Source organism: Pelodiscus sinensis, chromosome 2 (assembly GCF_052426305.1).
Source record: "Pelodiscus sinensis isolate ZL-2025 chromosome 2, ASM5242630v1, whole genome shotgun sequence".
NCBI classification, from domain to species: domain Eukaryota; kingdom Metazoa; phylum Chordata; order Testudines; family Trionychidae; genus Pelodiscus; species Pelodiscus sinensis.
In genome coordinates, this window is record NC_143053.1 from 112,365,931 (window position 1) to 112,390,878 (window position 24,948).

At 42.0% G+C, this 24,948-nt stretch overlaps 1 protein-coding gene across 1 annotated transcript in view; it reads left to right on the forward strand.

Moving 5' to 3' along the window:
• ADTRP (androgen dependent TFPI regulating protein) overlaps positions 1-11,291 on the forward strand; it is a 51,300-nt gene extending 40,009 nt beyond the window's left edge. Inside the window, exon 6 of the mRNA XM_006138772.5 lies at positions 10,381-11,291. Within this exon, the coding sequence (XP_006138834.1) occupies positions 10,381-10,424 (44 nt within the window). The 3' untranslated portion in view covers positions 10,425-11,291. The remainder of the gene's footprint in view (positions 1-10,380) is intronic.
• The last annotated feature ends 13,657 nt before the right edge of the window (positions 11,292-24,948 follow it).

Genomic DNA, 24,948 nt, shown 5'->3' on the forward strand with positions numbered 1-24,948 from the left:
TCTGGACAAAAGTCTCACTAAACTCTGAGGGAATTTGGCAAATGTAAAAAGACTGATGGATTCGGCCTCAGATTAGTTTGCTAAGCTATCACAGTATTTTTGGATCCTCCTAGGGAAAAAAGAGGCGGTGTATAAATACACACTTCAGTCTCATTTCAGAGCAAATCTAACTGGTTTAAATGAAGTTTTCAACATGTATGGACTAATGCTGTTGTGACTACACACTTTTGGAGACTTAGGGTCAGACTGAGCCCTTTGAGAGCACAAGCAAAGACAGTGCAATGGGGCCTGGGAAGGGGGCCAGTGAATGCCCAGCTGTAGTGTCACACTTCTCTGGGCTGGCCAACCAAAATGGTGTGCCACAAAGATGAGTGAATGCTCCACATCCCTTAAAGGTGAAGGAGGAGGTCTGTCTGAACTGCTATGCCACTCTGGAACTCCCATTAGAGTGCTATTGTTTTGTTCTTCTTCCGCAGCGGAAGAGTGGCTGAATGCCACTATTTAACCTTTTGTGTTATGGGAAAATATAATGGTATGGTATGCTTAGAATCCTGTTGGCAAATATAGAAATAATTTTAAATGATAATTAGTCTTCCTTCCAGTCACTTACTGCTGTCATTACTGACATTCACTAAAAGCTACTCCCACTCTCTTCACATTGTAGATAATATCTGGAGGGCACTTTGTAGTACTGGACAGTGTTTTGTCCAATGCCTTGGACTGATGGCTCCAGGGCAGGTACCTGTTCCTCCCTCTCGTTTCTCACCAGCAACTGGATTTTAGTTAGCTGCATGGCCACTTATCATGGGTGTGGCCAAGTTTCCCAAGGCCCCATAAAGTTAGTTTACAGCCACCAGTCCTGGCGCACAGTGTTCTGTGCTGTTATTTAGTTCTGCTTTACCCCTAACTGTGCAAGTGTCGGTAGTGCTGCTAGACCGGTGTGGGCAATAATTTTTCCCCAGGGGCCACTTTGACATTTTTTGAAGTAGCCCAGGGCCACCCCTGAAGGGGCGGGGCCTAAAAGGAAGGGCGCGGGGCTACCCCACCCCGCCAGACCAAAATTGCTCACCCCTGTGCTAGACAATACTGACCGCACATGGTCTGGCAAATTCTCTGATTCGGCACCAGTCAGGTTCTGAGGGTGCTGGACTAGAGAGGTTCAACCTGTAGTACAGTTTAAGCCTCATAGGTACTGCTGAGTAAAAACAGAATACTATGTACGTGTACGTCCTTCAAAATCTGTGTCTGTCCTGCAGGCTGCTTCTCAGAGTCCCATCTCTCTCTCTTTCTCCTTTAATGACCATATACAGCCTTGGTGCCTATCAAGGCTGTTCCCCACTTTCGCACAACAAATGCAGAAGTGGAGGCCTACAAGAGCACTCCAAATCCTTGCCTTTACAGGGTCTAGTACAAAAAGCTTCCCCCCAAAATCCTAATACCTGGATTTAGGGAAATTTGCTGCCACCACCCAAGTAATTCCAAGAAAACCAGGGAAGAGATCACTTGGAAAACCTTCTCCCTAATGTGAAACTCTCCCCTGCCCCAACCTTCATTTTCCTTAGAGTTGAGAAAACCAGAGAGGATTCACAGACAACAATAGACTCTGCCCTTATAACTAGGCACTGAGTCAAAGGACACAACAATCAATCAATTCCGGTTAATTAGAAAAAAGAAATAAACTTTTATTATCAAAACAAAGCTAGAGTTGCAAGCATAGTAAAGTGGCTAGATAGTACCTAGATCAATTGGTGGCTCTTTCTCAGGGGGACTCCCTGGTCTAAAACTTTAGTTACAAAAGAGAGAAAACACAATTACCATCTCAGACATTAGTTCCAAATTCCCAAACCAGGAAAACAACAAAATCCTGACAGACTATCAAAACTTTGCCCTACTTACACATTGTAGGAAGTCTGTTCTTGGAGAGAAAAGTGCCTCCTACCTCCCACAGTCTTGGAAGAAACCAGTCTGCTCTCAGACAAAGGAGGGAAAGATAAAAACTCCTCTTTCCCAGTTTGAAATTCCTACCTGCATTGTTATTGGCTGACCACCCAATACCTGCCAAGGTACTGAAGACATTAGTTAACCCCTTCATCTGCAGGTGCTTGTCAGCTCTGGGTTTCTGGCCCTTCCTAATCAGACTATCCTCCTCCCTCTTGGCTTGCTTTTTCCTTATGATCTCCCCCCCCCTCCTCATCACTGGCCATTTAACCTAATCTCTTTGTTTTATCTCTCTTTGAGACAGATCTTCTCAGCCATTATCTTCACAACTACCCCTTACTCTGAACTCCTCTTTTATTCAGATCAGTAGCTCAGTATGTCAGTAATAACTCTCCTCTGTGCAGAGACTCAGCAAAGCTGTACAACTAGCCAACATACACAATAATATATAAATGTACCTCTATTTGAAATGACCTATTTCTCTGTGGAAATGACAGTTTCTTTGTGGAAATGTTTGATTTTTGGTTGAGAAGCCAAAATTATTTAATTTTATGATGGATTTAAAAAAAAAAAAAAAACCTACCGCCTACCATGAAAATTTTCATTGTGTGAAAACCCCAGTTTTCTGTCAACAAATGTTGCAATATAAAACTTTAATGACTCCTAATCATCATGCCCACTGCATGTGATGAACAGCATCTGCCACAGATCTTTAATTAGGGTACTCAACTCACTTATCCATTTACCCCAGAACTAATTGCAATTCTAACCTGTGAGTAGCTTTAAGCAACCGCAGCTTTTCTTAAAAATAAATAAATAAATAAATAAAGCAAGCATTGGCCACAAATATTTCCTCTTTCCTCACAAAATATGCAGGTTTCCCCCCAAATTATTCCAGAATCCAGGAATGACTATATTCAACCTTTGTTAAAGTTCAATACCTTGTGCTCCACAGCAGAGAAAAGGATATTGTACCATGTTTGAGCCTGCATCTTCAGCTCTGATTATATAATAACATAACATGTTTTTCTACATCTGGAGAGCCAAGAGTTAACATTTTTTTATTATTTTTATAGACAAACTCTTTTATGCAGCATTTGAGGTCTTAAAAGTATGTTATTTTCCATTTTGCTTTCCCTTAGATTCAAAGTAGCCAAGTCAAGGCAACCCACATATACAGGCAGAAAGATACAGAAAATAGTACTAATATTTTCTTAAGAAATGCCAAAAGTTTCTAATATTATTGAATAATGTGGACATCCCATACTGGGTAACCATTTACACCAACTGAGAACCTGAGCCTTGGATCTGTGGGTCCAAAAGTGAAGTGTGAGCCATTTCTGATAGGTAGAAAATATCCACCATTCAAACTGAAAGAGGAACCCCAAAACAGAACAAAAAATGCTCTCCAGGTATTGTTCCCAACAGAACTTGAGACACCCCCCACCCCCAAAGTGGGTCAGATCAAAGTCCTTGAATCCAAACATCCCCATAAAACAATGAGGAGGGGATTATGATTTGAGGTTCTGGTGTAGACTAGAGCAGGGACTACATCTGAACATTTGGAGAAATGGCTGATTCTTTTTTTTTCTCCTTTAGCAGACATTCAAACCCTTTTCTATCTCCTTTACTTCACCACTTTGAGCTGGATGTGAGTAGGACCTATCTGGGATGCCTGTTGCCTTACTGGCTATCACCAGATAGCTACTTTGCAAGAGATTTAAATGCATGTATTAGGGAGAAGCTATGCAAAACAGCTGGGGTCTTTAAATCCAAAAAGTGTCTGGTAAGTTCATATAAAACTGACAAGTGGCTTATATCTACCCTGAAATAATTAGGCAAACTTCACACACTAAGAAAAAAAAAGATCAAACACTTGGTTGCAGAAGAAGAAGCTGCAGCCTGTAGCAGTCAACTGTAGTTGCTTGTGAAATGCCCTCCATATAGGCCTGCAGCAAACTGCTTCTCTAGGGTTTAAAGACCTAGCCACCAGGTAGAGAACTCACTGGGAAAGGAGGCATCTAACTAAAGGAGAACAAAAGTTGCTTCCTAAGTGATTTAATTAGCAAGGATTAAGGCATGAGACTAAATGATATAAGATAACATGTAGGTTAATATAGGGCAATTTCTGCCAAAAGAGGGAACATGTCAACAATGTTCCACCTTTGTATTCAGCTGTGATACTCTGAGTGGCTTTGCAGACCTAGAAGGACTGCTCTGCATGGTCCATCTAGGGGACATGCATAAAAAATATTGCCTCCCCACCCCTTGTCTTTAGAAAAAGGAAAGTTATACTAGGCATGTAGGAAAGAACTAAGAGTTCTCTGTGATCAGCCAGCCTGTAAACACACAGGTGTGATTTATTCTGGGGTAAGGGACTATTTCTAACTCCCTGAGGGTTAAGGGTCTGGAATGAAGTACTTCAGGCATGGATTGGGGTGGTGGGTAAATTGTCTAACATACATAGTATATATACAGGCAGTCCCCGACTTACGCGGATCCGACTTATGTCGGATCCGCACTTACGAACGTGGCTTTTCTCGCCCCGGAGCTCACGGGCGGCGGGTCGCCACTCATGTCCTCCGGGGCAAGAAAAGCTTCTCCTGGTCTCCCTGGTCTGCTGGGGGGGGCGGGGGGATCCAGCAAAGCCGCTGGACCCCCCCCCCCCCCCCAGCAGACCAGGGACACCAGAGCAAAGCCGCCACCTGGGAGACGGAGACCAGGGAGACGGAGCAAAGCCATGGAGGACTTGGGCGGTCCCGCCACCCCCGTCTCCCTGGTCTGCTGGGGGAGGGGGGGTGCAGCTAGTGCCCCCCCCCAGAAGACCAGGCTTTTCTTGCCTACTCCTGGGGTAGAGCAGCTGGGGTCTGCCGGGTTGGTCCCGCAGCGCCGCTCCGGACCAACCCGGCAGCACCCCAGCTGCTCTGCCCCAGGCGTCCTGATTCAGCCGCTGCTGGTCAGTTTCAGCAGTGGCTGAATCAGGACACCTGGGGCAGAGCAGCTGGGGTGCTGCTGGGTTGCTCCAGTAGCGCCGAGGAGCCGCGCTACTGGAGCAACCCAGCAGCACCCTAGCTGCTCTGCCCCAGGCGTCCCCAAGTCAGCCGCTGCTGAAACTGACCAGCGGCTGATTTCAGGAAGCCCGAGGCAGAGTTGCTCTGCCCCAGGCTTCCTGGAATCAGCCGCTGATCAGTTTTAGCAGCAGCTGACTTGGGGACGCCTGGGTTTCTTAAGTTGAATCTGTATGTAAGTCAGAACTGGCATCCAGATTCAGCCGCGGTTGAAACTAATCAGTTTCAGCAGCGGCTGACGCCAGTTCCAACTTACATACAGATTCAACTTAAGAACAAACCTACAGTCCCTATCTTGTACGTAACCCGGGGACTGCCTGTATTTGCTTGGTAGTTGTCAATGTATATTTATTCAGAGGGGGGGTTCAGTACTATGCAAGTTCCTGCTCCCCACCAGACTCTTCATGTTGTGGGGATTAAATTATCTTCACAGACTGTGGTACCCAGGCCTGGCAACAGAATTTGCCAGATCCTGGGCAATATGGTAGCACTCGGCTTTGGGCTGGGCAGAAGGGGCAGAGCTAGGAACATTCAGCCCTCGCTGCCACCTGGACCACACTAGTGCCCTGTCCAGTCCACAATGAACCACAAACAATACAGGGCGTGTGCTTGTGAAAGCTCTGGAACTCGCATGACAGCCTGTCAAACACTGATCATTATGAATCAGATTCATGAGTTTTGGCATGCCTCCAAATGTCAGACCTGGAGTGGTAAGGCTAGTCACCAGTTCTCAAGAAGGATAATCCTTCCCTAGCCTGCACAACAGAATTCTTGTCTTAGATACATTAAGCAATTTTAAAAAATCCTCTTCAGTGCCAAAGGCAGACTATTGACTTAAAGGACCAAAAGTCCAATGTGGTAGAGAAAATACTGAACCCAGTCCTGCAAGCCCACTGATGGGGGCTCTGCATGGGGCAAGCATCTACCCACAAAAAACAATGTGGAGGCTCAGGTTGTTAGTATGTACAGGTTGTTAGTGTGATCCTGAGTACCTATAAACTAGTTATACTAGATTAAATCTTCATGCAGTTTAATTACATGTGGAACACAAAGTAATGCCTATAGTTAAGCACGCTGATGAAATTTTGTTCAGAACCAACACTTTCAGACGCTTATAATTTTGTCAAATATTACCATTCTGGCTGATCTGTGGTGTGATTATTGTCAGTTGGACAGAAAAAAAAAAGTAATAGAAAGAGCTCTTTTTTTCCTTTTGAGCAATTCTTGTTGAAGAGAAAACACCCTTGTGTTGCTAGAAAAAGGTTTTTGCAACTGTTGTGTTTGTTTTTGCATCAGTGATTAGTGTTTGAAACATTTCATTTAGCAGGGTCATAATCCTTTGCTTGCAGTTGCGTCTTTCATTGGTCAAATGAAAAATCAGATTTGAGTTTGAGAAAATTATAAGTGCTTAAAAATCCCTTCTTTTCACACATGCAGAAATTTTGATTTATTCCAGAATATTCCAGCATGCCACTGATAGCACACCTTCATGCCTGCAGAAACCGAGTGGAATTTTTAACTGAAATATGATTTGTGCATAAAAAAAGAAAGTTACCAACAAATTTTAAAATGCCAAAGCTTATGAAACATGATCTGTAACAGAGAATATGACTGGCAGGTGAGGATATGTTTGGAAAGGAACAGACTTCTGAAGAAGTCATACGTTTCTGCATTGTATGGAAGAAGGCAGATATTGATTAAAGCAAGGGCTCCTGCCTCATTGACTGAATGCTATGGAACATAGCCTGTTCTACTTCTTTGTAACAAGCAGTTGGACAGATGGAAGTTTTGTTCATTTTTCTAAAAAAAAATCCTAAAAGGAATACAAACATTATATTAAAATAATTATAGTTGCAGAGTAAAACACTCAAAAGTCAGGACAGGACAAAATTAAGGTCACCATCATAATTTTTAACTCTGTTCTTTGTGTTTATTCACTAAATGACATGAGACATGCAGGATGGAATAGCATGTGCTCATTGAATTAAAGGCAGTATTATAATGCATTCATACAAAGGGGAAGAGTTATGGTTACACAGACAACCTTCAGGGTGTGTCTAAACTACATGGCTCCATCGATGGAGCCATGTAAATTAGGGTGATCGGCAAAGGGAAATGAAGCCGCGATTTAAATAATCGTGGCTTCATTTAAATTTAAATGGCTGCTGTGCTGAGCCGACAAACAGCTGATCAGCTGTTTGTCGGCTCAGCGTGCTAGTCTGGACGCTTCCGCGCCGACCTGAAAGCCCTTTATCGACCTCCCCGTTATGCCTCATAGGATGAGGTTTACCGGGGAGGTCGATAAAGGGCTTTCATGTCGGCAGGGGAGCGTCCAGACTGCCCCGATCTGCTGACAAACAGCTGATCGGCCGAGCGGGGCATCCATTTAAATTTAAATGAAGCCGCGATTATTTAAATCGCGGCTTCATTTCCCTTTGCCAAACAAACAAATCTACATGGCTCCATCGACGGAGCCATGTAGTTTAGACGTACCCTCGCATTGGCATTTCCCGCCTTTGGAGTCCTTTACATCATAATCCTAACATTCTTTTGGTGCAGTAGAGTTTGTAGGGTATGCACAATACTTTATAGACATTTATTAAAAGTTTAGGGATGGCACATTTTATGGGAGCTATTGCATTCCTCAGCTTGTAAAGCCAAATTTCCTTAATACACGGTGGTGAACTATTAGGAAACCCAGCCACAATGGCAAGACATACATTAGTGCAATTAAAAAGTGGTAGTGTAACTTAGGGATGCAAGCTTGCAGCTTTTTAGTGGCTGCTTTTCCCTTGAACTGCAGCTGAATTGAGAGTGCAGTACCTACGATGATAAACTAAAAGTATGTGAACTCCCTGGAGGTAGGTAGGAAATGAATCTTAGCATTATCCTGGAGTGGACTTCATCAGAAAGTCAATTTTTACATAAACTATAAAACAGCTGTGTTCTCTGAGAAACTAACACTCTAAATCCCAGTTTCACTTTTCTTTATTACAGTCCAGAGTTTTTTCATGTGGCTGCTTTTATTTTTCAAAGATTTTCTTTTAAAAAGACCCTTCTTTCTAGAAAATACCTCCACTTCTGTTCTCTTTATGTTTGAAGAGTAAATAAGCAATGTATCCTCATTACCATTAATAAAATAACTTTAATTTCCACAACCTCTATACTTCTGCAGTAGGAAAAAAGACTCCAAGTTTCAGGAATTCTCTACTCTGTCTTGTCTGTCAGTCATAGTTGTGTAAATAGTTTGTCTCTGTAGATTCTTCATATTTGCCAGTCAAACCACCAAAGACCACTGGGGTTCAGGAATCTGGGTCTTTTATTGTTGAAAGACAAACCTGTATCTCTAGAGAATTTTCATCACCTGACAGTGTTAAGAGGACTTATCACCTTTTTACTTGCCATGCAGTAGAGAGCAACATAATCACAAATACATGAGCAAGCAAGCATGATTCCATCAGCAAAAGCCAATCATAGAAATACACAACAGCCAGCATGTAGAATCATAGACACATAGGCTATGTCTACACTGCAGGCTTCTTGTGTAAGAACAGTTTTGCATAAGAGGTCTTGTGCAAAAGGTCTTCCACAAGAGCATGTCCAGACTGCCATGCGCTTTTGCACAAGAGATGTGCTTTTGCGCAAGAGCTTCCAGGGCAGTGTGGATGCTCTCTTGCGCAAGAAAGCTCTGATGGCCATTTTAGCCATAGGGGTTTCTTGTGCAAGAAATTCATGTTGCCTGTCTACACTGCCTTCTTCTGGAAGAGCTCTTGCACAAGAGGGCTTATTCCTCGTGGGGAGAGGAATAACTCTTCTGGAAGAATCTCTGTTTTCCAATGCTGTACTGTAAATTTACTTGCTCAAGAACGTGCGTGCAGTGTTGACGCTCTGCAAGTTTTTGCACCAGAACAACTGTTCTTGCGCAAAAAGCCTGCAATGTAGATGTAGCCTGAGAAGGAACAGACTTCAAGCAGTCATCAATGCCCCTCCTCTTGCACTGAAGTAAACCCATACTGTCCCTGACTGGTGACTATCCACAAGAAAGGTACATTACCACTATTGTAAAAGTACCTCCTTTTCCTATCCATAAGACACATGTTCACACTGGTCAGTCTAATATGGCTGTTCTGCTAGGATATTTAATAACTATGCAAGTAATGCTGCTGGGTGTCAGACTGATTCCTGCATGTTATGCAATCTGGTGTAATTCTACAAGGGATGCTTAAAAGGGGCAGCAATTAAATCCAGTACTAATGTTGGAGGAAGAGTTTCAGGGTCTCCCCTGAACGATGCTTTTGGAGGTTAGGGGAGCGGGCTACTATGTCCTCTAAAATGTTCTCAGTAAGCAGGAGGATTATTGGTAACAGCAAAGGATAAGGGGCAGGAAGAGCGTGTAGATGGGAAGGCTTGTAACAGTTTGGTCACTTCAGACCATCATCTCAATTGGCAATTGCTTTGGTTTACCCAGCATTCTCATGTCTCTGACTTCATTAGAGGGGGAAAAAGCTCTTTTCCATATTAACTGTTTTCCCATAGTAGTTACATTGTATTGTTCTTTGTTTTGACCATTCTGTAATACATGTTTAGTGGAATACAACTGATTATTTCGGGCATAATAAATATAAATATGTCATTAAACTTTCTCATGCCATTGGACAGTCTGATAACTTTCACATGCCATTGGGTAGTTTGATTTAATGACACAATGAAACAGCCTTAACAGGGTGTGCACACTTTCTTCTCATTTTTCACTATAATGTGATGTACTCACTTCATTTCCATCTGTAAAGCTGTAGAGCATTTTGCCATACTGCAAGTAAGCTTCAAAAACTTGCCAAGACCAACATTAATCATTGCTGGTTACTGGACATGCAGTGCAACTAGAAGGCAAACAGAGTGAATTGCCAACTGGCTAGCAGCAAGTGTCAGGCTGGGACATAGAGAATGGAGGAGAGAGAAGATAATGTTTGGACTCCAAAGTCCAGGCAGGAGTACTTGATTTTTAAAATAACTTAAAATATTCTATTATCCAATTAAAATATTCTGTCCTTTTTTATTGTTTTTATAACACTTGTTATTTTCAGTGGCACCTGGTCTTGGCCCATGGTGCATTTCAAATTCTTCTTCAGTGGCTAATAATCTAACATGTGCCAGGCACAACCTAGGCAAGTTTGCCTTCCTGCTTCACTTGAAAACAAAGATCAGTCCAAAACGCAGAATTCAGATCTCACCTTTATTCCATCTCTACTCAACATCAGTCGGGTGTTGAGACAGAAGGGGTGGTTCTATCATAATTTGAACATGCTTCACATATAAATGAACTTTTATGTTTGTGCATTTAATTAGCAATTTGTTCCCCTCTGTCTCTGACTAGGAGATTCAATAGTAATACTGGAATACAAGAGAAAGGGCAAATGAAGCTTTCTTTTCAAAGGAGTGCTCCTTCCATGAATTTTGAAACCATGAAGTAGTGAAAAAGAAATAACACCACGAAACTCCTTCTTCTACGTACTTTGTCTTCTGGTGAATCCATTTGGTCATCACCACCATGAAAACTGGTGGAAAATATTAAAGAATAGTATTTTACAGCCTGGTTGTGAAACAAAGTAACTGATACGAATAAGGAAATGCATACATCTGTGCACAAGATTTCTCATCCCTTGCACAACATATATGAGGATATGTCTGTGGTAAACTTGTAACGGGCAAATAAATTACCTCATGATTTTGCAGTGGGACTTGGACCACATCTTTAAATGCCCTCTGAAAGCAAGCAATCTTTACTCAGCACTCGCTTGGCTCAACCAACGTTTTTCTAGAAGTCCAGATGGAAAAATAAAAGAATAATAATTTTTTCAACCTTGCCATGACTTCCAAACTGAAAAAAAGATAAATTATACTAATGAATGACTTATTAAGAATGTTTTCTCAGCCCATTCACCATGAAGCTACCATTTGTGCAACAGAAACATTCTGGAATATTAATATGCATAACCTATTCTTCTTAGTTTTCAACAAGAACGTGACACTTTTTCTTTTTTTTTTTTTTGGTTTCAGATAATCTTGAAGCAAAAATAAGCTAAGTAATTACACTGACCATATGATTGCTTTGACAGAAAGTATGTTAATTGAAAGCATGGTTTAAAACAAAGCTGCCTGAAATAAAATTATATTACATTCATATGTTTACTAACCTTGCTTGATATGTTTGATTTTTATTACTAGCCTCAACATTTTGTTAACTGGAAAGGTGCTTTGAAATCCAAATAAACAAACAAAAATATATTCTGGAGTGAAAGTGTACTTTAATGGTCAGCATAAACGAGTATCTCTGTACTTTTAATGATGCATTTAGATGACGATTTTAAACTAGCTGGCAGTACTTCAGTGGGTAACTCCTACTTCATTGACATGCCAATAGCTCAGCACTGTAGCACATTCAATCCACTAGAATGTTGTTTGCATCATTGGAGTGCTGCTACATCTTACCAGCCATAAAAGAGAAACATCCATGGATTAGCTGTTTGGGAGTAATACACAAAAACTAAAGGGACATGCATGTGCTCTTCTCACATATTAAGCACCTGCTAACACTTTAGACTGGGAGCTTAACATAACTAAATTGCGCAGCATTTTATGCCTAAAAGCCATGAGGAGACCCATGCAGCATAGCTATTTTCAAGTTACCTGCAAATTCACTTTGAAGTCTAGTGGGGGAGGGGAGAAATATAGTTTTTCTTTCTCTGCTTGAACTACAGGGAGAGAACGCAGGAGAAGAATAGAGTGATTTAGAAGATGGGGAAAAGACAATCATTGGAAAAGTTGAAGGGAAAGGCAGGCCAAAGAAACAAGTACAGTGAATTAAGGGAGAAAAATGAGGGAAAAATTGAGAAGACTTACTGTAGAAAGTAAAAAAAGAAGTCTAGTGCCAAAATATTACCATGAAATGGATATTAATGCATGATAGAAATGTCAGGGACTTGGCTCAACAAAGCATAAGATCCCAGTATTCCTGAAGAGAAGATAACTTGTTCTAGTTTCATGTGGTGGGGCACACTGTTCTTAGTGATTTGGGTATACAGCTATTAATGTTTAATAGAACACAATCCAATTTATATTAAATAATTGTACTTTCTCACACTTTCTTTTCTTAAAGTGAGGGTCTCCCCTAAAAAATGGCTTGAAAAATGGCACCACGGAGTACTACATGGCTGGTGTCTCAGTGATTTCCATATCCTATGGGCTCTGTATTCAAGAAGATGTAGTTTCCTAACTGCCAGTCCCTCAAATTCCTTCTATGCTCTGAGAGTCCAGCCTGGTTCTTTCAATCTCATGGATCACCACCAGTCGGAGGTTCTACTTGCCATATCATACCAGCAACTACCCTGGGGCCATCAGGCTCTCTTCAGTCTACTACTTCTGTTACCTCAGTGCAAAGCTACAGAAGGTAGAGAAGAATTCTATAGGTTGTATTACATATCCGATGAAAGGATAGAGTTCTCTACTTAACTGCATTTGAGGGAGATATGGGACCTGAACTGTGAGGTTAAATTCAGGACAATAAGATGTTTGTGCATAATTCTGGATGTTCAGCCCCTGGACTCCGGTTTGGGTCTAGGTCCTTCTTTCTGATGCATACACAACCAAGTAAGAAGTGAAAAATTACAAGCTGCATCTGAATAAACTGGTATAAACTAATATTGCTCCCTTGATTTCAACAGAGCTGTGCTGATTTACACCAGAAGAGCAGCTGGCCTTAAATTACTCTTATACAACATTTTAAAACAGCACAGCCTAGATGATGTTTCTCTCTTTCTTTTGAGTAGGCTTGCAAAGCCAGTCAGAACTGTTTATATATAGCTGCAGATATTCATGGCTGTATAAATTAGAAGTTATTACTGAATGAGATGCCCGCCCACTCACACAGCGCAGCTGTACATTAATCCTTTCACACTGCTTGGCTGCATACAGTATAGAATCAGAGGAACAATGACATGCTCCCAGTTTAATGATGGGATCACTGCTCAACCGGTAGGCAAAACCCCCAGCAATTAATTGTCCCCCTGAAGCACAATGTGCAGAGTACAACCGGTACAATTATCTAATATTGTTTAGCCCTGCCAGTTTGTGTGGTACAGACACAAAATAGAGGGGTAAGTGCGTTCGATGGAAAAATAACTATCCTTGGACTTCTTTTCCCAAAGAAGTGTTTTGTAAGGTGAAACCGGTGCTCATTAAAGGACGGCAAAAAGAACCACTCCATAAAAACCTAAGCACTGCCATGCCACTAAAAACAAATATTAGAAATCAGTATCTCCTGTCCTACAAATTGCTGGTCTTCTCTCTCAGCTTGACAATAGTTAACCTGGAAAATCCCAGAACTTATAAGACAGTCCATGTAGACCTCTAAATGTAGCTGAATCATCAGATTAGGCTCTTCTACCAAGTTACAGGACTTGATTCTTACCCAAGTCCAGGGTAACTCCCCTTCCTTTAATGAAGTTAATTCATGTTTATGTTGGTATATATGAGACCAGAATCTGGCCTATAGAGAAGATGTATAAGCAAGAATAACACCAACTAAACTCTCTACAAAGATAATCCTGGGAGGCTGAAGTTCAATTTGAGGCCATGAACTTGTTTGCAATGCTTATCCCATTATCACTCAATACTTTCTTAGATTGGCAAGTCACAGTACTGATTTAAAGATGAATTGGAATATAAGAACTACAGTTACTCTCTGTGTAGGATTAAATTTGTAGGGACATTGAGTGTCATACTGATAACAGGAAGCACTGATACTTAGGTGCTGATCCTGTGAATTGATCCATGTGGGTTGACACCCACACCTGTGCAGTACCTGATTGAAAGCAGTAGGTTTTCACGTTGGCAGTGGGCTCCAATCATGCTTGGAGAACTTGCAGGATAAGGCCTTAATCTTGGGAGCAGTTATTCAATACGCTGATTTGTATTATGCATGGGAAGTTCTTCATTCATCATAGTGTACACTTACAAAGGATCATATTGGTACAAATTTGCACGCCCATGTAAAACAAATGCCATGAGTGAGTGCTTATTCTATCATCTCCATACCCAGTTAGTGCAAATGCTGGGTCACACTGTATTGCATGCAAAAAAGTAGAGACGGAACAATGGCAGCTTTGAAAACTTGGTACATTATTTGTTTTGGCACAGATTGTATCACTGTGCCAACATAAAATGTACGTGAAGTATCATGGACTGACTCCTGAAAAAGGAAGTTAAAAACCCCCACCTCCTTAAGGGACCATGCAACCTCTAGGCTATGGGTTCCTAAACTGGGGGGGAGGAAGGAGAGGGGGAGGGGGAGGAGGTTCGCTGTCCTGGTCAGGTTTTTTTTTTCTCAACACGTTTTGATGCTATTTTGGGGGGTGGGGTGGGTGTGAGGGTTTCTCAAAAATCAAAAAGGGGGCGTGATGCCGAAAAGCTTGGGAATGCTCTAAGCTGTCCTCCTATTGCTGCCTGTTCTTCTCTGGATTGCAACCGGTCCCATTAAATCTTTCTGCCTTGTGGTTGCAAAAATGTCTTGACACGTGTGACTAGAAAGTCCATCAGTCACAAGGACTGGTGTTCTCCACCTATTTTTATTTCCATCAGATTTTTTCTAACCACCATTTCATAAAATTTGAGATGGACTAAGTAGAGAAGAACTAGGAGGGGGAATAATAAATAAACAAAGATTAGTAAGGACAAAAACATTTTTAAAAGAATATTTCTTAACTGGCTTTGAAGGATTAGTGTTTATTGATAAATCTCAGTAAGCATCCATTTCACTGTATGCACAAATCAATGAAAAAATATTTCCATGAATAACTGAAATTTACATAGAGGCAAAGAAACAAAAATGCAATTTGAGAACTTAGAATTTGAATTAAGAATATTTACTTGGTATATTTTGACATGATGTTTATTATTTGAGTTTTAACAGTTATAACACATTAACTTTTTGAGCCTCAACATCTACTGTCATGAAATAATTATGTGACCTCCCCAAATAATTCCCAACAATTGTGAAAATTTAAATGAGAAAAATTTTAAAAGTTCCTTAATATTAATATCTGACACAATTATTAAAAAAATAAAAAAATAAAATCTTGTCACAGCTACAACATTATCATGCTGTTAGTTTCAAGTGGCCATGCACCCAAGAAGTGGACTATGATGTCACTAACATGTTTCAATGGAGCAGCAACAGGTAGAGGAGTATGTACTTTAAAACGCTATATCAGGAAGAAGCCAGTCGCAGGAAGAAGCCTGGAATTAACCATGAGAGCTGAGCAAATACAATTTGTCAGATTAATTATTCAATGAGTAATGGTAAAAGTCACTGAATAATTTATTCATATCCTTTTTTGATTAGTATTCATCTAGATCTACTACTCACAGTTACTTCACATAAAGACATTACTGTCTGTATATATTGGCATTCATATTAATAATCTTCATCCGTAACAAGTTTTGTTCTTGAACCGAAGCCACTGCTTTATGTCTGGACTCGTTCTTTTTCTGCTCTTTGTTTCTTGGGGTCAAACAACTTATTAAAATGATAATAGGCCAAATCCAGAAGTGTGTATTCAATTCTTTGTTCAAACTCCCAGAGTGCAATGCTGTCTTCACCGACTTCATTGGAATCAAGGGTCTGCCATCCAGGGGAATGAACAATTCTGAAAATCTTGACACATATTTAGATGCCTTAATATGGATTGTCTGTAGGTTCCTCAGCCCTAGAAACTCAGTTTTAACAAACCCGTACGAAGTAAAAAACTTCAGGGTGTGGCTGAGTAACAACAACAACTAATACTTGGCCTTGCTACAGCCATTTCTGTCCAAGGATTTCAATGCATTTTACAAACGTTCAGCCTCGCTTTCTTTTGGGAGTGACATTTTACTCCACTACCCTGACATCATTTAAAGGGCAAAGTAATTTCTCATAGTAAGAAAAATAGCTTTTATGCACAAACAGACTTAGCTACTTTGGACATATACGGTAATCTGTTTTCACTGTCAACGAAAGGCTGGGTTCCAAAAAGAAAAAAAGGACTGCAGCATTTGAGGGCATTTTGTTGCACATTAGTGGCGTAAGCCACCTGCTTTTCACAGTGACATGTTAATTCAGTTAAGCAATGTTAGATGACAGTTTGTGGTCGGGCATCACCCAGCGAATTATGCAATAGGCAAAAAGCAGGTGTTGCGTGACTTGCCTGTCATTTCACTGATTTTGCAGTTCACACGCCATAAAATGTCACAGCCCTCTCCCCTGACATTTTGTGCCAACCATTTCTGCTCTGCTGTCATAAAAAACTATTACCAGGAGTCCCCTGTCCCCACTCCCGCAGCTCTCCACAGCAGCATTATGAGGATCAATCCATTATGTGGGTGAGTTATCCAGTCATTACACTGTTATGAGATGGAGTCACCACTAAGGGCATTTCTACATGTCTCATCATGTCCTCAGCCCACGAACTGAGCCAATCAGAGATCAAGGGCTTGGGTCACAGACACACACACACTTCTTATTCTTAGGAAGACTTTTTTAGGGTTGCAAAATATTCTAAAAAAAAACCAAAAATACACTTTAAAAAAAAATGTGCTGGTGTTACTTCTGTCTCAAAGGCACTATCAGCATATTTACCAGAGTGGAGGTTTTTTCCAGTCTATACTCAGCATTAAAGCATGTGTTTAATTGTAAGCATATGCTGAAGATTCCTAGATGTCTATGGAACTTAAACACATGTTTAACTGTTTTGCTGAATCTTGCAGTATCTTGCTGAATATTAACAGGATAGTATTAACACTCCCACTTAGCAAAAGAACAGCTGTGATAGCATCCACACTCATTTGAGTTTCCACTCAACGTGTTGTCTGTCAGCCTGAATGATTGTTCCCACTGAACATTTATTCCTAGTGAATACACAATAAATCCTACTCAGGTCAGCAGTACATTTTGAACAATCCTCACATAATTATTTTTTAAAATGCAAATGTTTTGATTGAAGACATAAAAAAATGGGACATTTCAGATTCTTGTGATCAAAATCAGGAAGTGCAGAGCAGCATCAAAAACTAACCAAATCCTTTCAACGTTGCTCAGTCTGAAATTTTAGGAATCAATATTTCTGAAAGGATCAAAATAAACGGTTGCCAGCTATATTCATGTAAATGGGTAAAATAATCTTTATATTTAGGAATAAATATTGTGGAGAAAAAAATTAAGGCAAATGTGAAATAATATAATAAAAGATTCAGAAGAATGGAAGAAATATGAAATTTCCTGGCTAGGTAGCATAGCCTCTGTAAAGATTAATTTCCTCCCAAAGTTATTATTTTTGTTTCACTTCACCTCTATTGATATCCTTGACATTCCATTAAAACATGGAAGGATATGCTATTGAAATCCATATGGAAGCATAAAAGAGAGGGTGTGAGATCTAAAGTTCTGTATCTACTATATATTTGAGAGAGTTTGGCTGTTTGTGTGTGTCTCTTTTTTCAAAAACTTCTCCAAATCAGTAAGAGCTTAAAGCAAGGTAAGGATCTGGTGGTGCCAGGAAAATGGGATGTCCCTGGAATGGGATTGCTTCTCATAAAACCAAACAGAACACAGATAGAATCTGTGAATGGGGCTGGCTGAGAACATCCCACCATATGAAACAGCCCCATCCCTGAGCCTCCCTTATCCCTCCCAACCCTGCCTACACCCTTTAGGAAGGACAGGGGTGAGGGAGCGAAAGCTTCCCTCTCCCTCAGTTCATATGGGAACATTGCTGGCTGTTCCCCTTTGTCAGGGAGGGAGGGGAAAGTGCGCAGTTTACTGCATTCATCAATCTGGGAGGGAGTGCAGGGGGCAGATGAACCTGGACCTGCCTCAGTGGAGGACATGCACCCCTCCCCCAATTGTGCCTGCAGGAGCTGCAGCAGCCATGAAGAGGTGCTCCTCACCTGTTCCAAGCTGCTGCAGTGTGAGATGGCTAGGGTATTCCTCTCTCCTTGGGGCAGTCTGCATACTGAACCCCTCACCCGCAGCTCCACCCAACAGCAATGATTTAAATGAAGACAAACAAAAAGCAATTGAGTTAAGGACCAAAGCAACACTGGGTAAATCTTCTAGTAAGTCTATAAAGTAGTGTGAACTAACTTTCCATAATTTGGCTTACTATTATTATGCACCACTATTAAAAGATGTGATCAACTGCATTAACAATAGACCATCCAGATTGGGTAAAACTCATAACTGACCAGAGTCCAAATGCAGCTATTTATATTAATGACCTCTTTTCTGTATGAGAAGTTTATGAGAAGCAATCCCATTCCAGGCACATCTTATTTTCTGGCACAATGAAATCCTTACCTTGCTTTAAGTTATGATAAGAGAAAGCTGTATACTGAATTTGGTGGTCCTAGCTCTTTCCATTTATGAAGATTTTTTGAACAGATAGGTACAAAAAAACTCTAAATATATAGTAGATTGTTGCATTAAAAAGAACTTTCCATCACCAGATTTTGTTTTAAATCACACATTTAGCCACCTGAGCAGCTTTGAACTAATTTTTTAGAAGCCTGTTGCTAAGATTCTCTCTCTCTCAGCTGTTTTCAATAATAAGCAGGAATTTATCCCTAGGAGTTATCAACATGACTATTCATCATGGTTAGGAGCTGAGCTTACTCAGTTCAGACAGCTGTTCCCAGGTCCTGATCTGAAATCAAACCCAGAGATATGTAATAATGTAAATAACACAAAGAGCCTGTATTCTCAATATTTACAAGTAAAATATTTTATTGTGAAACTTGATAAAATGTAGCTATCTAGCTCTTTTGTCATATTTAAGGACTTAACCAACAGGAAGCTGGAACAAAAGATTTAATTTCCAAATATATACAAGCTGACTGAAAATGATGTTAATAAATGTGACTCTGAGGCTCCTTGGAAAAGGGCCTCCATTCTTTGCAAACAACTCTCATCTCAGACCTGACAAACTCACTTTACCAAATATGCTTTGTGAGATATATATCCATAAAAAGTAATATGAAAGGTATCCATAGAAGATTCATAACTTTTTAAGATACTTATGTATGGGTAATATTTCAGGAATAATGTGTTTATATTGAAAGTATGTTTTATGAACGTGGAGTAGAAATTAGTCAGCAGGAGATGTGTCTCCTGTGATGGCCCATTTAAGCAAGAGTGAATTACCACTCTTCCTTAGTCAGCTGGTGAGATATTTCAAGGTTCTATTGTCTACTTTTGCTACACTGCAGGACAGTCAATGGAGAATAACAGCAACCCCTTTCAGATGGAAGGGAACACTTTAGCAGGCAGGAAATTGCTCTGGCTGTGAATAAGGACAAACAACTGTTTCTGTATAACAGAGTATAGGGATAGGCACTCTGCACTCCTCTCAGAAAATCCCTTAAGGAATCCTGGTTCTTGTGAAACCAGCCAGCTTTGCAACAAACTGAACGTTGGGAGGAAGCCTACTTTATTATGTAGGAAAAGTAAGTATTGGTAAGTGTAGACCAGGAGTGGGCAATAATTTTGAAGGTTGGGGGGCACTCCAAGATTTCGGTAAATGGTCAAGGTGGGGTAGGGTCGGGTCTAGGATGAATGTTAAGTGCAGAAGGGAGTTTAGGGTAGAGTATTGGGGTGCAGGAAAGGGTGGGGATCTGAGAGGGAGATTGGGTGAAGGAAGGAGTTGTGATCTGGGGCAGGGGACTGGATTGCAAGGTCTAGGAGGAGGAATGGGTGCAGGAGAGGATTCTGGCCTAGGGGGAGAGAATAGGAGGGAGTGCTGGGTTTGGAGGGGAGCAGGGGGAATGCAGAAGGTTTGGGTGGACGGACATGGGGTGCAAGAGAGTGAGTGCCACAGGCAGGCTCTGGCCAAGAAGCGCTTACTTAGGCAGCTTCTGGCCAGCAGTCCAGTGGCACCCTTGGGCAAGCTCCTTGCCTACAGCAGCCCCAGGGCTCAAAGCAGCTGACTGCCCATGTGACTCTCTGCTCCTCATGCCAGAGTGGGCACAGGGGAGACTGAGACTTTGTGCTGCCCTTACCCCCAACACAATCTCTCCCTTCTCATTGGTCAGAATTGTCCAATGGGAGCTAAGGGATTGTGCTGGGTCAGGAGCAGTGCATGAAGACTTCCCCTCCACTCCTGCGCACAGTGCAAACAGACACATAGAGCAGCCAGCCGCTTTCACAGGCCTGGTGCTGTTCCCTGCTTGAAGGTCCCAGCTGGATCTTTGCCTGCCCCTGGTCTAGACCCAAGTTTATGTTTTGTTTTGTGTTGTAACTGGTTATTTTAATCTCTTTCTATCACTTCTAGTTACATCTTTATTCTTTCTTAAATAAAAACCTCCTTTTGTTTTATTTTAAGTGCTCAAAACTGCTGTGTGGTTTGCAGGAAGGTGGATTAAGGTAAAAATGGTAAGCTGGAGCACACTGCACCTCTGAGAAGCTGGAATTTCTGGAATAGTCAGTGTCTGGTCTGAATATCAGAACAGAATGATTCAAAGGGATTCAGGGCTTGAGGTGCACCTATCATTAGCCTGCAAAGACAAGGGCTGGCATAGCCTAGAAGAAAGTGCTTGAGTAGCTGCAAGGATGATGGTATCAGGGAACTGAGTGGCATGCAGCTACCACAAAAAAGACTTCCTTTTGCTGGGATAGGAGAGAAACAAGATGACTCACAGTCCTAGGTACCCCAAGAACTATCACAATAAGAATTGACATTAAAAAAGTTCCTAACTGTCAAGGTGGTTAAACACTGGACTAAGTTGCCTAGGGATATTGTGGAATCTCCATCTCTGGAGATATTTAAGAGTAGGTTAGATAAATGTCTATCAGGGATGGTCTAGAGGGTAATGGGTCCTGCCATGATGGCAGGTGACTGGACTAGATGACCTCATGAGGTCCCATCCAGTCCTAGTATTCTATGATTCTAAGAAAAGAATCTGGATGAAAAAATGGGAGGGGGATTTGGACAAAAATGTGTCTGGATAAGCATGTCTGTATATGGGAAAGAGGATAGATACCTTCAAACTGAGTAACTCATAATGCAAACGCATCTAAATTACTGTACGGAAGGCATTTTACTTCTGTCTAGATCCATCCTATTTTTGCTTTTAGGAAGGTGCTCTGTTACAGAAGCTGCAGGTGAAGAGTAACATACATGTAACCAGGAATAAGGTAGTTTGGGGAGGAAATTATTAGAGACAAAATGCTGGCATGTTAAAGAGTCCTTGACCAGCTTATTTAATCCTTCAATGAAAGGATCTACATTTTAAACAAAATGACAAACTAATTTTTTTTATTGTAAGCAATAATTGCATTACCTATTATTGGAAAATGTCACTCTTACTCTTGAATTGTGGTATAGTAAAACAAGGACTATTCTTGTAATGGAAAAGCTTTCAGAACACGTACACAAGAGAAGCACCACAAAAGGACAAGTATTTAGAAATGTGTTCACTCATTTTAGCTTAGTCAGAGGAGGAGAGCTCCCCAGACAGCAAGCCAGAATCTTTAGGCAGTTTATTTGAATATTAGCCTGATCCTGAATAAGTAACATATATATAGAATGGTAATGTTTTATGGAAAATTTTCTTTAATGAAAAGGTTGGGGGGGGGTGTTAACGCTTAGTCTCACTTTGGTTCTAGCTGGTTCTTAGGCAAACAGAATTCTAATGCTTACTTTTCACCAACAGACAGCTGTAGTACTTACATCAGGACTGGACAAAAATATGGCCTGTGGGCTGGATGAGGCCCACCAAGTCACTGGATCCAGCCTAGGGATGTGGCGGGGAGCCCTAGGCAGGCTCCCTGCTTGCCTTGCCCCACTAGCACACTGCTCAGAAAAGCAGTAGCCGCAGCTGCTTCTTTTTCACACTACAAACCCAGAGCGAAGGGGAGTAAGGCTTCATGAGCTGTTCCCACCCCCAGAACAATCCCATTGGCTGGTTTTTGGCCAATGGGAACTGCCTTTTTGAAAAGTATCATGCTCCCTCCTCTCTGGCTGGTAGTTATTCACACACGCATATGACCCCTGCAGCCTGTGCGAGGGGAGATGGGGGAGATAGGCAGGGAGGCTGTATGAGAAACGTGCTGGGCTGTTGACCAAGAGTTACCCAGGTACTCCAGCCCATCCGCCCCCAACCGTCTGCCCCCCACTCCTGCCCCCTTATCCCACATCATCCAAACCTCTGCCCCCCTTCTGCACCCATGCCCTCTCCCAGAACCTGCACCCCCAATCCTCTGCCCCAGGTCACAACCCCCCTCCTGCCTCAGTCCCAACCCAAACCCTTGTACCCCAGTGCAGTGCCCCAGATCACAACCTCCTCCTTCACCCAAACTCCCTCACAGACCCCACACTCCCTTCTGCACCCTAATCCCTTACCCCAAGCTCCCTTCTGCAACCAATATGCATCCCAGACCCCACACTTCCTCAGTTAATATCACGGAACAGTACAGCCCTTGACCAATTTCTAAAATCCTGGAGTGGGCCCCCATCAAAAATTATTGCCCACCTCTGACTTGCATGGACTCCATAGAATCCTAGAGACCAAATTCTAATCTTATTGATGCTGGGGTAACCTACTGCATAATTTAGACCTGAGTGAGAGCACAACAACTGAATACAGGAAAAGCAGTGTTATCCAGCTCTGTACCAACTGGAAAGCTGTATAAACCAACACGTCTGATCTCCATAAAAAGTCTGGTTTATAGTCTGGCTAGTATAGGACTGGCCGGCTCTCTGCCTGGCTCTGCACGGCTCCTTGAAAGCAGCAATGTGTCCCTGCTGCTCCTAGGCAGGGGATTCAGTTAGTGGAAGCGGGTGCAAGGAACCACAGCCAGTGGGAGCTGTGGAGGCAGGGCCAGCAGGCAGAGACAGCATGCAGAGCCACCTAGCTACATCTCCCCCAACAGGGTCAGGTTTCCTCTTGTGGAGAACCACAGAAGTGAGCCATCCCCTCCCCCCACACCAGATCCAGCACCTCACAATACCTCCCATACCACAATCCGCTCCTGCACCAAACTTTCTTCCTGTTAACTGGAATGTTTCACTTCTTGGCTCCCCCCATTTCTCCAACATGCCCAATAAAGGAGCTTTTTCTAGCTCTCCACTTGTTTCCTTTACCATGCCTATTACTGATCAAACTATTTTGTAGACATATTTCAGTGCAGCCCCTCTTCTAACAACTTCATGCAGGCCTTTGTCTCTGCCCACCTGGGATCTAGATTTTACACCCCCATCCCAAATTATTTGCTCTCATACCCAAAATCTACTTTGGGGTGGCTTTTAGGAAGTTAGCTGTGTTGAGATACTTGCCTTACACAATGCTCTATAAACTCAAATAAATATTGAAGCTAAAGAAAGACACTTGTGCTTAAGAGGAGCAAATGCCTTACAGCAAATTAACCACTGACTGAGTAATGTTATTAGTCACCTATCATTTGGTTTCGGTCGCTTGTCATTTTGAGACCCACGCTGCTTTGCAAAGGGTGACGGCAGCAGCAGTTGAGAAGCTGGGCAAGCCACCAATCCAGACCTCACGCTCTCATTTAGTTTGTTCACCCCTAGCTATTCCCACACACTTCTGCTTAATGACAGCATGGAGAGACTTACTCCTTCCCACTCAGCGAACCTGCAAAAAGGAGCCTCACTAAAAATAGCTGCAGGAATGTGGCCAAGACGTAGCAGACACCTGTTGGAAATGAAACAAAAGCTTTACATGTGCTTAAAAATGTGATGCCCTTCTCAATGCCTATCCCCCATGCCACACTGTCACAGCTGCTGTCAGCCGGGACACCATACCTGCACTTCCCTCCTGATAAGAGAGGCAGGGGAGGTGTCCTGTGAAAGCAGCAGGATTCTGGAACCCTCACCATAACCCGGAGTTGGTGACCTGACAGACTGGCTGCAAATAACACCTGTGGGATAGGTTTATGAAGAGAGCTGAGGCTGCTTTTCTCATAATAGCAAAATGGGAGAAACTGAGCATCTCTGCCTGTCTGACAGTTCCAGCTGAAAATCTTTCTTTAACGTTGCTGGGATTTCACTGTATTTATTATATTGTTAACGATTGATTAGGGTGCCTACAATCTTGGATATGTCTCTTTTGTCTTACTTTTATACTCATAAAAATTAGAGAAGTGAACCAACAAACATTTTTTAAGCCATCAGGGGTTGCTTTTAGGCCATATTCTGCACCATTTACTCATGTGGACTAGGACCTTATGCCCTGAGGCTATGTCTACACAGCAGTGTTATTCCGAAATACAGGGAGTCCTTGCTATAAGTCCAAGATACATTCCAAAAAACTTGGACGTATAGCGAAACAACTTAAAGCTTAATTTTTTTCCCGTGGCTGACTTCCACTTAAGCAAAGTGGGGGGAGTGTTTCACAAGACTTACAATGGGGAATGGGAGGACTGATAATGCATCAGTTCCTACAAACATCAATGACTTTAGTGTGAAATAGATGGATACCAGGGCGACTTATAGCAGAGACTCCCTGTAACATAGTCTGCGTCCACTTTGACATGTCAAAATACTGTCAAGCTGGAGGACTTCCTATTCCAACTCCTATAACCCTCATTTTATGAGGAATAAGGGAAGTTGGAGGAAGAGTGCCCTGACTCAGATTTCTTGCTGTGTAGATGGTGCCAAAAGCCAAAATAAGTTATTTCGACTTCAGCTACGCAATTGACCTAGCTCAAGTTGTGTAGCTTATTTCGGCTTTAGCCCTGCTGTGTAGATGTGCCCTGAGTAGTCTCTGGACCTGGCTCATGCCTCCCCTATGCTTACTTCCACACAGCCATACTTTCCATAGGCATACTCTTAGAAAAGAGGGACCATCTCATTTTCCTTCTCCTCTGTGCCTAGGAGACCAGAACCCATGGCACAACCCC